At 55.0% G+C, this 14,339-nt stretch overlaps 1 protein-coding gene across 2 annotated transcripts in view; it reads right to left on the minus strand.

The window, feature by feature from the left end:
• Window positions 1-957: 957 nt before the first annotated feature.
• Window positions 958-14,339, minus strand: part of ZC3H12D (zinc finger CCCH-type containing 12D) — a 36,017-nt gene continuing 22,635 nt past the window's right edge. The window contains exons 4-7 of one of the 2 annotated variants that reach the window (XR_006202885.1): window positions 12,067-12,301; window positions 8,684-8,790; window positions 6,372-7,581; window positions 958-2,715 (exon numbers count right to left, since the gene is read on the minus strand). Coding sequence is in view for 1 of the 2 variants with exons in the window: in XM_042940051.1 (XP_042795985.1) it covers window positions 6,803-7,581; window positions 8,684-8,790; window positions 12,067-12,301 (1,121 nt within the window). In the remaining variant the exon portion in view is untranslated. Of the gene's footprint in view, window positions 2,716-5,413; window positions 7,582-8,683; window positions 8,791-12,066; window positions 12,302-14,339 lie in introns of those variants that run through there. The other variant, XM_042940051.1, reaches the window with a different exon arrangement.

Below are 14,339 nucleotides of genomic sequence, written 5' to 3' on the forward strand. Positions count from 1 at the left end.
AGATCATGAAGAGTTATTTTGAACTTGCCTTGGCCAAAAAAATTCCCTGGAGCAGAACCAACTCAAAGAACACAAACCGAGAATGGGGAAACGTCCATCTTCCTCCTTTCCCAAGCAACGAGGCCGTGAGGCCCCAGGGCCAAATTCTCCACAGCGAGTGCCCCCTCCTTGCCTGCGATATCACGAGCCCGAATGTACGTGTTTGGGACCCGGGGTGCCACGAATGGTGGGCCTTCCACAGAGCAGCCACAGAAGCTGGCAGACATAGAGCTTTGGCGGGGGGGGGGTGGGGGTGGGGGTGGGGGTACCTCCCAGGATCCTTCATCCCTCCCAGGAGCCAGGGCCTGCACAGGATTTTCTGGCCATGGAACCAGCACAATGCTCACGGGCACCATCACGTCACTGACATCAGCCCATGCGCTCCAGGCTCTGGCGGGTGAGGATTCGCTTTCAACGAAATATGCACGCATACATGGAAAGAGGTCTGGAAAGATCTAAACTTTGGTGTTTTTGCATGTCAATTCAAGGGGCTTGAATTTTCCGCATCTCTTATGATGAATGTATACTTTACCACTTTTTAAAAGGCCAGGTTGTTTAGCAAGAAATTTTTTTTCTTGTTATGAAAGCGATCAACTGGAGAAGATTTAGAAAATAGATAAAGACCAAAAGGAGGAGAGGTTGCCTGTCCTCATAATCTCACCATCTGGACCTGTGGACCTTTTTGAGAATTTCTTTTCTATAAGTATAATATGCATTTACTAAATGTTTATTATATTTTGAGAGAGAGTGAGAGAGAGCATGTGAGCAGGGGAGGGGCAGAGAGAGAGGGAGAGAGAGAGAATCCCAGGCACTGTCATCACAGAGCCCCATGTGGGGCTCGATCCCACAAACAGTGAGATCATGACCTGAGCCAAAATCAAGACTCACACATTTAACTGACTGAGTCACCCAGGCGCCCCATATAATATGCGTTTTTAACAAAAGAGAAATATGGCACATTCTTTTTTTACAATCTGCTTTTATACTTCATAATCTATGCTCATCGTTTTCTATGTCATTAACATCCTCCAGCAATATCATTTTAGTGGCTTATACGATTCCATTAAATGAATGTACCATGTTTTATTTAACTCATTTCTTCCTTCAAGGCTTTCAATCAATAAATAATTCACTGTTGGCCACCACAGGCAAACTATCATGGTGCCATTCTGCCTACCCTAAGCAGACGCACAGGAGGATCGCGTTCTCCTGCCCCGTGCAGACGGGTGTTGCCATCTACTTGGAAGCTTTAAGAATCGGTGCACGTTTGAGAACGTTCTCTTCTTCCGCCCACTTGGAAGCTGGAGACAGATCCTCCCTCAGCCTGGGTCTCTGCGTGCACAGCCCCGGCTAACCTACGACAGACCTGGAGCACAATGTAGCACAACCCTGTGGTCCTAGCCATTGGGATCTGGGACTGTTTGGGTTCAGTGACATAACCTCACTGGTCCCGACTGGCCTCAGAGCTGATGGAAAGACAAGGCTAAAGACAAGAGCCCCAACCCTCTCAAATGTGCATGGTCTACACGCCCAAATACAAGGAAAGAGTTCAATGATGAACAGCAAATAACTACTCAGAGCAAAATCTTTCCAAGGGTGCCCTGGGGCAGTGGGAAATGTCCAGCCCCGGAAGGGACAGCGGTGAAGAATCCGAGAAGAGGACCGGGTCACAAGGGCTGGAATGGCCCCGGTAGACTTCATGGAGGAAGGGGAGAGAGAAGGGCTTTGAGGGCCGGAGAGCTTTGAGGGCAGCGGTGGGAGCAGGAGACCAAAGAGGACAGATCAGAGGAGTGACATACAATCAAGTGAAACACGGCCCCCAAAAGACCACTGAGAAGGTGGTTCTGTAGGAAGAAGGGGCTTTGAGAAAACGAGGGCTACAGACAGTCTCAGAGAAAGGAAAAGGGGGCCGGACTGGGAAAAAAATCACCGGCGCAAAGAGGGAGACCTCATTTCCATCCTGTGCTTCCCATCCTTCCTTTGGGGGGAAGAAGCCTCCATCCACTACCCCAACAAGAACGGCATCGGTAAGGCTTGGTGTGGCTTGTTTTAGTCACACAGACGCCATTTTCAAGAGTAAGTTGGACTTCAGGCAAAGTCGCAACTATTGTGGTTTACTAACCCTATTTGAGTGATTACTCAGACCTTGTCAGCCACCCAGTCAGTGTCACTCAGTGTCACTCAGCGTCAGCCAGCCAGCGGATATATATACGGCATTCAACTGGCTTTTGAGCCCTGTGGCCCACTTGCCTTTCTGTTTATTTACCACACCTTTCCTGTTCCTGGGCATTGGGGTTAAGTCTGTCATTCCTCCATAAGGACAGAGAGGTGACATTGTTCCCCCAGGAACTCGGAGCTAAGTAATTACCAAGCTGGGCCAGGGCCCGCCCCCGCCCCCCCTTTTCAGCGAAGCTGCCAGCGGTTGGGCTGAGCGCTCCGATCCTGAGAGCTTCCTGAGTTCTAGAGGGCATCTGTTCAGAAGTGAGTCAAAGGGAACAAGGTCACCTTTTGACTCTGAAGAGCCACTTCCTCCTCTGCGGGGCATTTTGGCAGTCTCCCACCTAAGTGCTCATCTGGCTGCAGTCCGGGAGTGGCGAGATGCGCACGACGATCGACGATCGCTCAGGCCCTGTAGCAGCAGGCCCTCCAACTTGCTCCCGCAGAGAGCTGTGCCGACTGTGGATGGAAGGTTTTTCCCGATTAAGCGAGAAAGAGAAGACACACAGCGGCTCCCTTCTCCGGTGCCACCGGAGCCGGCGGTGGAGGACGGTGCGGCCATCCTAAACCCTGGCCCAGAGTCCAGATTTGAGCGCTGTTTTGCCTGGCGTTCGTTCTGTCTGCCTGGACACCGTGCCCGCTTCTTAGATCTGAGGGAAGAGCCCGGCATCCCCTTAAACCTCCCGCCCCCTCTCCCCCACCAACCGTGTGGGGTCTGGCGGGGGCTGACAATCACAATACGTGCCCTCGTCTGAGCCAGACGGGGCCGTGAGACCCAGCTGCGTCTAGGGCAACACCTCACAGTGACTGGTTCAGTGCTGGGCACATGACCCAAGTCAGGCCACTCAATTCTTCCCAGGATTTTTCTGAGGCTGAAAGTCCTTCAGCTGGAAGGACACGTGCCTGGGTCTGCCAACACAGTGGCCCTCGCTGTGCAGAGAAAACCTCAGAAGGAGAGAATAATCCACATGCAGAAGAAAACCAAAGAGAAAATTCTGACAGACAGGGTTCAAGCCCCTCATTGCAGCCGACCCCGAAGCCGCCTCCGCCCCTGGCCTCCTGACCTTTGGTTTGTAAGCCATGCCCGCACCCAAAGAGCCTTGCCCAATACAAACCAGTATACTCGCTGCCCAGCTGGGCCCACCCCTACTGCCCTCTCGTACTCATACGGACAGAGCTGGTCCAGTGTCTGGTTTCCCAGGACCCTTAACTTCTCCTCTTCTGCCCCTTGTTGTCAGAGGTGGGCAGAGAAAGCCAAGGAAGGTCCGCTCAGTCAGTCCTCAGGGGGTGCAGTAGACAGTCCCTGAGGGGGAGACCCGGGGGGACCAGGACCCTCCCTGGACACACGTGGCCTTTCCCAGCTATGAAGTGTGCACATCATATCTTGGGCTCTGACACTCTGGGCGTGCAAAATGTTCCCTTGCACGCTTGGTAATTCCACACCGGGCAGCTTCATGGGCAGTAGGCAGGCACACGGGGCACCCCCACTTAGAAGGGCCCCATGCTTGGTTGAATGCTGTGCTGTCTTGACATTCTTGACCACGTTTGAACAGGTACCTGCATTTTTTTAAATTTGTTTCTTAACGTGTATTTATTTTTGAGAGAGAGACACACACAGAGTGCGAGCAAGGGAGGGGCAGAGAGAGAGGCAGACACAGAATCCGAGGCAGGCTCCAGGCTCCGAGCTGTCAGCACAGAGCCCGACGTGGGGCTCGAACTCACGAACCGTGAGATCACGACCTGAGCCCCAGTCAGATACTTAGCTGGAGCCCCCCGGGCGCCCCTGGGGGGCCCTGCATTTTAAATCCATACAGGGCCCCAAAAGTAGCTGGGCCTGGCTCCGTGCATTCCCTCACGGTGGGATTTGTGATTCCAAGTAGTTGTTCCATCTCCCAGAGCCCCCTCCCCCATCACCCATTCCTTAATGCCTCTTCCCCTCCCCCCCACCACGCTCTGGGGGGAAGACCGCTCTAGAGACCGGAAGCTGTACCCGTGCCAGCGGGCAGTTGGCTCATTGTCCCCCACGTGAATTCTGTGTAAACTCCGCAGGGCTGGGATTCATTTTATCTGGAGCAAGGCTGACGTGAGTGGCTTCTCCTGCCTCTACCCCCTTAACCCCTGATATTCTGCAGTTTCTGCCGCAAACCGCGGCCCAGAGGCCTCTGGGAAAGCAGCCCCAGCAAAAGCACGGAATAGCAGCAGGCTCCTCAGATCTGAGCAATCAAGGATTCTGCTGCAGGTGTACACAGGAAGAGCGGCTTTTATGAGACTGCTTTGTGGTTCTGTAACGAGGACTTTAAGAGTCTAGCAAACAGATACGCAACCTGTGTCCTTGGTAACCGCCGGCTGAACATCCAGCAAAGGCATGTTCTCACCTTGGGCCTCCCCTGGAAAAGGCAGATCCCAGCCTCCTCACCCCCAAGGGAGGGATAACACTAAATAAAGCAGCCACAACATCAGTTTTCACACCCACAATATTTGACGTGAAAACTTGGCCTAAGGGCAGAAGCCGCCATGGGAGAAAATGATGTACAATTTGGTAACGGAGAGCCCAGGTGTGGATAAAAGTGATTTATTTTTGGATCACGGTGACAGTTATGCAACTAGGAACATTTCAGTCACCCATCCATCCATGCTTTGTGTCAAAAAGACGTACCAAGACTCTGGAAAAAATTCCAAAGGGGATTACACTGAAAAGCGCTGTCTCTTCACCTGTTTTTGTGCTTGTCTTCATCACAGTGAACCAAATAAAATAGCTTTACAGCTTACTAAAACTCAAACTTGTCCTCAAAGGAAGCAGTTTAAACATCTCCAACTGTAAGTCAGCAAGGAGACGGCTCTACGCCAGGAGACAGACCCAAGAGACAAACACATAAAGTTGTCCTGTCAAAAGAAAGGAAAAAACAAAACAAAACACCACGAGGGAAATCCACTTTATCCAGGAAGGGTGGGGCCTCTTCAGGACTAAGTTCCCAAAATACTAAGATATAACTGTGGGTGCAAAAAAGAGGTGAAGAACAGATCAGGCTGGAGCCACTCTAAGAATCTGGTTTAAAAAGACGAAAAGGGGGTGCCTGGGTGGCTCAGTCGGTTAAGCATCTAACTCTCGATCTCAGCTCAGGTCTTGATCTCAGGGTTGTGAGTTCAAGCCCCAAGTTGGGCTCTGCATGGGGCATGAAGCCTACTTAAAAAAAAAAAAAAAAAAAAAGGTCAAAGGGGTCACAGGGAGACACAGCGTCACTGTACCTCCACTGGCGGCATTTACCATGAACTAGAGGGCTAGAAGCAGACTCGCCCAGGGGTGCACCCTGCTCTGTGTCCACAACACTGAACGATGCTCTGAGAAGAGTTTCCCTTTGCATTCGCCAGTCTGCAGGAAGCTTTTGGGGGATGGGAGCTGACTTTCCACTGGGAGGTGCCTCACATTCTCCCTGATGGCCAAGCCACCAAGGGTCCTCACGAACGAATGAGCTAAGACCTGCACATCTGGACTTGTAACCCAGAGTGAACGGGTGGATGCCCACTAGAGATGCCAGGGCCCCTGAGGACGCAGGGTCCACACCCCGCAAGCACGGTCTCATGTCCTGTCCACTGCAAGCAGGTGGGTCCCTCCTCCCCAAAACTCAAAGCAGTAGCTGGCTGGAAGAAACAGCACTGGTGGAAGGTGGCGATAAACCCCCATGACTGAGGCTCATCCCAGCTCTTCACGGACCCACCTGGAGGTTTCTGAGCACAAGTCCTGACTCACTGGGCCTTGACTCAAGAGTCAGGTGTGACTTAGAAGGCTCAACCAGTTGAGGATCTGTGCTCTGCCCTCAAGACCATGTGCCCCTGCCCCACCTCCAACCACACAGAGTGACAAGCGGACCCACCCATCAAGGCTAGAATTCTAGGTTCCTCTCATGAGGTAAGAAACAGCTGATATGAAACCCATCAGATGCCAAGACCTCCACCAGTCAACTGACTACGTATTTCAGATGTCACGTGATGCAGTAAAAGCCAAGGCCATTTACCAGGATTTTTCAAACTTTTGCCCATGACCCACGTTAAGTTTGCGCGGCTACCAAGGGCACACAGGTGCACACACGTGTAGCTAACATACAAGAGTTTCATACTTAGCTTGGCCATGTGGCCTGTGCTCTGAGATTTCCGACACCACTCCTTCTGGTGTGACCCACTAAATTGACGTTGTGACCCCACTCGTGGATCCCAAATGCAGCTTGACAAAACAGCCATGCAGTGTTCTGGACAAACCCCTGGAGCCGTCATGGGACCTTCTAGTCTTCCAGACATAGGAGGCCACTCCTTCCATGGATGTGGCCAGCCTCATTCTGCAGGACACGGACCTCCAGCAGCAAGCCCTGCAGTGTCAGTGAGGGTCATCAAGTGCCACCATGGGTGCTGCTGAGGGTGAGGAAGCCGGCTTCCCTGACCTTCTTGAAGGAAAAGAGGGCTGCAGGGTGGCTCGCCCCAGGGGCAGGCCGACCACCCGCCCTGACCAAGCGGCAAGGCAAGATTGGGACTTCCGGTGGCTTGCACGACTTCCTTAGGATTTCCCCACGGGAGCCCCAGACGTCTGGAATCTCTGGATGAGAAGGATGAGCCGGGTGACGTCGGAGAGCGCCGGGAACAGGGCCATGACGCTGTCCACCTGGTGGGGCGGGAAGATGCTGCAAAGCGCGATGCGCGCCCGGGCACGCGCGTCCACCTCGCCGGGAGCGGAGGGAGGCGGGGACCTCGAAGGTCCCCCGAAGGCGCCGTCGCCCCAGCCGCGTTCCGCCCAGGCCGAGCGGCCCGGGAACCGGCCGGTCCCTTGTTGGAGGGCCCGCGGCTCGGCGGGCCTCCTGCGCTGGGGGAGATCACTGTGCGGGGGGCCGTGGCCCCCCCTCGGCCCGACCTGGGGGGTCAGCAGGCCGGGCAGGGCTCCCGGGGACCTCGAGGCCCCCGGCGCCCCCCAGTCCGGACGGCGCGGCCGGGGCGCGAGGCCGGCGTCCCGAGGGGGCGCCCCGAGGGGCCCAGGGTCTTCGCTGAAGGCGAGGCGCGAGAAGCCGGCTTCGAGCGCGGCCACGTCGGCCGCCCGCCGCGCGGGGTGCAGGCTGCGCACGCCGGGCTCCGGGGGCCCCGGCCAGGCCGCGGCGGGAGCGCCCCCGGGGCCGCCCTGCTCCTCCCGGGCCGCCCGCGCGCTCCTCCGCCGCTCCGCCTCGGCGCCCGCGCCCCGCCAGGCCCGTGTTTGCGCGCGAAGCTCGTCGGCCACCGCCAGCTGCGCCAAGTGCGGCCTCTCGGGGTGGTAGAACTTGCACTTGACGCCGTAGGTGCATTTCTTGCCTGGGAGGGAAGGGGCAAGGGGGAGAGGGCGGGTGAGACCTCGGGTAGGAGAGGGGGTGTGGGGGTTGTGGTCGGCGCCCGGCCCTTCTCCTTGGAGACTCCTCGGGCCCCCTTCAGGAGTCTCACGATTGGGGCTGGACGAGGAGGGGAGGAGGGGAGAAAGTGTCCTGGGGCCGGATTAGATGGGTGAGGGTGCAGTACCCACGCCCTTGGTGTAGGGTGCTGGGCCCAGTAATCTCAGTGCCAGGCCGGGAAGCAAACCTCTAGATCCAACGACCTTCGGCCTCCACTTCCCCAGGGAACCCTGTGGATGGAGCCACCCTTGTGGAGAGGGTGGGGAGCGGGTGCGCCCCGCACAGGATTGCACGTCCAGTCTGCCTCAGTTTCCACCGTTGGCCTCATCGCCTGTGCTGATCATTGCCCTCCCCAACAGGCTGTTCTAACAGAGGTGATCAAGCAGTTTATTGCCCAGACCTGGACACTTCTGAGAGGGCATGGGAGCAAGGTGAACCAACGTGAACGTGTGTGTGGTCACCTTAACTCGAACAAGAAATGACTTTGAATATGACTTTGAACTTCTTTGGACACGAAAAACAAGCCCCGGCGGCATTAAACGAACAAATGAACTTGCCAAAGCAAGTTAGCGAAAGAGCTGGCTAGAAGTGCTCTGGAATAAAAAGCCTTAATTCTTAATGGATAGCATTGACGAAGGCCATGAAGGTCCAGGGGTGGAGGGCTGGTGGAGGGAGGGGTGGAGGGATGCAGACAGGCGTGGCAGAGTGCAAGGGGGAGGGACTGAGAAGGAGGAGCTTGGGGGTACACACCATACAGCTTTGCCCTGTGTGGGACCCCGGCATCCGGCCCTCACAGACACTCCCATGCAACGGTCACCCAGGATGTCAGTTCATCCTTATAACAACCCTGTCAGCAAGTGCCATCCAGAGAGGTTAAACGGTCTCTCTGATGTCACACAGCCAGTTAGGAGCAGAACCCAGGCAAGAACCCAGGCTGCTGACGAGCAGGCCCGCACTTCTGACTGCGCCCTGTGCCGCCCTCACACGAGACCTGAACCGGGATCGCGAGGCATGGGGGTGCCACCCACCGTACGGACAGTGCTGCCAGGATGGCTCTGGGGGCTTGGGCTTCCTGCTCAGGAAGTTGCTCAGGGTGGGTCCCCGGCGGCCCAAGGGGTCATCGGGAGGCATGAACCTGTAAAACAAGCACAGGGGGGCAACTGCTAGACCCACAGAAACTCACCACCAGCACCTGCATGGGGAGCAGGCCCCAGCCAGCCGGGCGAGAGAATGGGCGCAGCAGGCACGGCCGGCCTCGGGCGGGGCTCACCATCCAGGGCTCTCCCCCCCCACCCCGGGGCCGTGTAGCATTTGAAAGCAGCACAGCCCTCCCTTCTCACTGAACCCATGAGCAGAGAGCACGGCTCTCAGGAGAGCGGCCTCGGGCCTCTCCCGAGTGTGTGTCCAGCAAGGGCCGCAATCACCCGGTGACGCCTTTAAAACTGCAGGCTCCTGGCTTCCCACCAGACCTGCTTCTTCAGACTCTCAGGTGGTTCAGGAATCTGCCTTTTAACAACTTCCCAGGTGATTTTTATGCACTGAAATTGAAGCGTAATCCCTCTAGGGTTCCCCTGGGCCCCGGGTCCGAAAGTGACCCTGTGCTGCTTTCTCACTGTCCAGACCTCCCCGGGGCTGCAAACAGCCCTAGTCCTGCGGGCTCCCTTACTTGGATCTCCTGTGTTGCCCCACAGCTCTGGACATATACAGGTGGGGGATAAATATTAATACGGTTTGAAATGCCAGCCAGTGAGCCGGTGAAGAAGCAGGTGTAGCCGGCACACAGAGCCTCAGGGCAGGTCCTTTTGGAACCCCGGGGAGCTCTGGGTTTGGTCTCAGCTTCCAGGGCTGCCTGACCCCGGCCCCGTTCTCTGATACCCTCCTGCCCCCTGTCTGCCCCTTCCCATCTCCCTGGAATTAAGCCTCACAAGGAAGGGAATGCATCGTCAGTGTGCCCACAGCTCAGAGGGGAACACATTCCTTGGGAGGAAAACGCCCTTCATTTAGGGCCATCCATTTTTTTATGTGAATACTTTCGTTCCCAGGAGGCATTTCCAGGTCATACAAAGGTTCCGCTAGAGGGGTTGTGGTTCCTAAGTGGGGGGCTGTTTTCAGGGGTTGGTGTCCCTCTGAGAGTCAAGGGTCATACTGAGTCCCACCATGCAGACCACATACCCTAGGCCAGCCCAGAACTGGGCAGTCGCTGGTCCCAGGCAGCCTCCGTGGCTCAGATCCCAGCTACACACCCGGCTTCTCAGAATTGGGCCCTGACCAAGAATCTGGGGAGCCGCCCACTGCGGTTATTAGAGGTTCCCAAAGGCTTTACCTCCTGCTCTCTGCTAGGCCTTGGCCGCGGTGAGCTGGGCCAAGAGGGCCCTATGGACGTGCCCAGGGCACTGGGGCAGGCGTCCTCACCCACAGGCAGGCAGGGAGGCTCTGCCTTCTGGCAGCTGGGGGACCTTCTGGCAGGCCCTTAGCAGAGGCCGGTGCGTCAAAAGGACTTGGCCTTGGCCCCAGGCTGTGGCCAGGCCAAAGGCAGCCATGATCCATCAGACTTCAGTGAGGATTTTCTGGAACCGACAGTCACCAGACTTTCCAGATTTCTCCAGGCCTGAGCTGGATAGAGGGAGCTGCTGGCCTTGAGTATATGGAAATGGCCATGGGGGCTCCTGGGGCCGGGGAGCAGGTAGCTGGCTGCTTGCAAGCCTCTGCTCTGGGGCTTGGGAGGGTAGTAGTAGGGGCACAGTGCCCTCTAGAGGCACCACGTCCTGGCCTGGCCTGAAAGTAAGTGCTACTCTTAGGTACAGTTAGGTACTCTTCGGGGTACAGTTCTCCCTAGTCCTCAGAACCATCTCAAACATAAATATGATTAATCCAGGTATGGTTAATTCAAGGTGAGGGACATTTAGTTCAGTGACAGGGATTTCCCCCATGACACACAGCCCGTAAATGACGGAGCCTCCACTGGAAACCTCATCTGCTGCCTCCAAAGCTCTAGCTCTTTCCAGAACACCACACTGCCTCCTGGGCTTCGAGGTCAGGAACGGGCCTGCCGCGCACAAGTGGCCTGACCCAGCCGACCTGTCACCTCTCTCCCTTCCCCAGGACCGCAGCCATTCGCTTTACTGATTCACTCACTCACTCACTTGCCACCTACAACTAGTTCTTGAGTGCCTGTGATGGGCCATGGCAGACAAGGCACATACAGCCCCTGTCGTCACAGAGTTGGGAGTTTCTCTTAAACCATATTTCTAAAGGCCAGTCCAAGAGCCCAGAATGAGGGTCAAGCTATCACTGCCTGGAACAGAAAGCGAAGTGAGAGTGATATCCCAGCGTGCTCTACCCTCTGCACCCTGCCTCCCCACCCGCCCCCGCTAAGTCTCAGACCCATGGCCACCTTGCCAGACCCCTAGCCTTTGCCCTCAGCGTGCCTGACGACATCCGCACTGCTCCCTCCCCACCTTAGCTCTGTCCAGGGGCCCTTGCCCAGCACCTGCTAACAGGTTTGTGCCTTGCGTCCATGACATTGCCCTCCCCCAGCTGGAGCTGGTTGGTTCAGGGTGGACCTGACCCAGCGGAACCAACCTAGGGGACAGAAGAACCAACTCGACGCTCTTGAAAATTGCAACCAACAACAGGTATTGCGATAGACTTAGTTCCAAGTTCTTCTCAACCCCCCAAAAAAGATGACTCCCGTACGTAATTCAAAACTTAAAAAAAAGGGCGTGAACGTAAAACAAGTGAAGGGAAGTGCAACAAAGTTCCGATTTTCCCCAGGATGGCTGTTGCAGTGCTCTTACCTGTAGTAAATGCTTTAAAAATAAAAGCAACAAGGGGCACCTGGGTGGCTCTTGATTCCAGCTCAGGTCACGATCTCACGATTCGTGAGTTCGAGCCTCTCATCGGGCTCTGTGCTGACAGTGCGGAGCCTGCTTGGGATTCTCTGTATCCCTCTCTCTGTCTCTCTCTGTCTCTCTCTCTCTCTCTCTCTCTCTGCCCTTCCCCCATGTGCACTCTCTCAAAAATAAACATTTAAAATAATAAATAAATAAAAGCAACAAGTTGATGGTGCCCCAAGCTCAAGCTTGGCCCACCTGTGGGGCAATTCTTTGCCAGGTCAACCACATGTGGGCATGGGAACAGAAAGGTCATGGACAATTGGGACAAAACAGCCCTGCTGAGGAATCGTGATCGCGATGGAGAGGAGACCCAGAGGGACTGAGAGAGCCTCTACGGACCCCGGGGGAGAGAGCAGGTGACTTCCAGTGGGCTCTGTCTCCAGGACTGGGTGTCCTTTGCTTTGGTACGGTGTGCCCATGACGGCAAGCCCCGCTGGGCTTAGGCTATTTGGACTGGCTTTCTGCCGGTCACCCCAGCCCCCCGCCATGCCAGGACCCCCTGTGCCGCCACGTACCGATCGTTGACAAAGGAGAACATGAGCAGCCTCTGCTCGATGAACCACTTCCACTCGGGGTTCTCGCTCTGGAGGTCGCGGTAGTTGTCGTTGGAGACGATGACACCGTCCTGCTCGTAGGCCACCTTCACAATGTAGCGGTCGTCGTAGCAGACCACCCGCTTGCCGTTCACCTTGCGGGACGGGGTATACACGAGCACCGCCTGCCTCTCCAGCTCCTCCAGCATGTGCTGCTCTGGGGGCCACAGGGGGGGCGGGAGACAGAATGTGGCAGCTTCCTGGGTGGGACCCCCACCCCTAAAACCATTCTCAGATCGCCCAGCATGTGCGGCAGCTCAGGGGTCCTCTCTGAGCCAACTCCTCCTCCCCCACCCCATGGCCCAGCCTGGCACATGAGCAGGGAGGTCAAGAGAAATTTGCCAGCAGCTTGGGGTCAACAGGGCTCTTGGCTTCTGTCCCGAGAATGATACCCTACAAGGGGGAGTCACTTTAGAAAGGAGAGCAAAGCCATAGCTCTTGTCCTTTTGATGGTCACACGCCATAATACCCCTACCACAGCAGACACGAGAGACCTTCTGGAGAAAGACATTCATAGTTTAACTGGAATCCTGGCAAAGCCTTAGAAGTTACTAGGAGACTTGCATCCACCTGGAAGGCTCCTGCCTGAGCCCGTAGCTCAGAGCCACTGTCCATCTTCCCCCATGGTACAGGAATCTGCTTGGGACACCCTTAGGACAGAGCACACCGTAACACAGCTCTGAGGGACACAAGGATGTACTAGGGAGAGTCTGGGATTCAGACCCTACGCCCGGGTTCTGGTCTCAGCTGTGGCTCCTCCCTCTCTGAACACCAGATTTTGCAACTAGTATAAAATGAGGTTAGCAATTCCTCCTTCTGTCTCAGTGTCTGTGAGTAGACTGATAAGCTCACGTGGGCGACAGCTTAGTATGCGGACTGGTGAGGAGGTGAACACCTGATACGCCACAAGGTCTCTTACAGGAGCTAAAACCCACGTTCCCGGGAAGTCTACTCTTTGATCCTAGTTTTGCCTTTGGAGGCAGGCGAAAGAAAATCCCTTCTACTGTAACAGTTACTCAGAACTTGGAAGAACTTTAGCATATTCTTCACTAACTGTCTCTTCCCTCAAATCTACGTCCTGTCCTATATGACTTTTTGAAAGTCCATAATGCATATAAGGGCACCAAGGATAACTTTTAAAGCCACCTACGCAGCACTCCCATAGAGAACTACAACGTGGCCATGCTTTTGAGGTCCCCCGCGCCCCTCCCACTTTGCACGTCCTGCTGCCCCTTTGACGTAGCCCAATTTGTAGACTTCGTGTTTACAGTTCCCTTCCTTTCGTTTTTTTTTTTTTTTATTTAATGTTTTATTTATTTTTGAGAGAGAACGAGAGAGACAGAGCATGAGCAGGAGAGGGACAGAGCACAAGTCGGGGGGAGGGACAGAGAGAGAGGGAGACACAGAATCCGAAGCAGGCTCCAGGCTCCGAGCCGTCAGCACAGAGCCTGATGCGGGGCTCGAACCCACTGACTGCGAGGTTATGACCTGAGCTGAAGTCGGACACTTAACCAACTGAGCCACCCAGGCGCCCCTCCTCTCATTTTTAAGGATACATATGTATGCATCGTCCCAAAAGGACTATTTTTCACGCGATTAGGAACCTCTAGACTTTACACACGTGGAATCATACTGTGCATATTCTTGCACGCTTACTTTCTTCCTGTAACATCGTGTTGGAGAGGTTCGGCCACGTCCCTGTGTTCCCCACTGTCAGTTCTGCACGTCAGTCTCCGGGGACAGGAGTACAAGGACTTCTCTAGGGAGTAACTCTAAGAGTGATATTGCTGAGTGGTAGGGAAAGGCACTTTCCAAGACAGTGCTGGATTGTTCTCCAAAGCAGTTCTATCAGCTGACTACCCAACACAGCATTCAAGAAGACCGTGTCAGGGCTTGGCTTTTCAGGTTTCTGAATTTTTGCCAATCTGGTGGGTGTACAGTGCCCTCTTATTGTGGTTTTCTTTTGCGTTTCTTTGGGTACTAATGAGAGTGAGCGTCTTTTCATACGTTTATTGGCCATTTATGTCTTCTCTTCTGTGAAAGGCCCATTCATGCTTTAGTTCATCTTTCTGTTGGCCCTTTGTCTTTGTCTTATTAATTTGGAGAAGCTCTCTATAGATTCTGGACAGTAATCCTTCATCAGGAATGTGTGATCGCCTCTCCCAGTTTAAGGCTTGTTTTTTCATTTTTTGGTT

Source organism: Panthera leo, chromosome B2 (genome assembly GCF_018350215.1).
Source record: "Panthera leo isolate Ple1 chromosome B2, P.leo_Ple1_pat1.1, whole genome shotgun sequence".
In the NCBI taxonomy this organism is placed as follows: Eukaryota; Metazoa; Chordata; class Mammalia; order Carnivora; family Felidae; genus Panthera; species Panthera leo.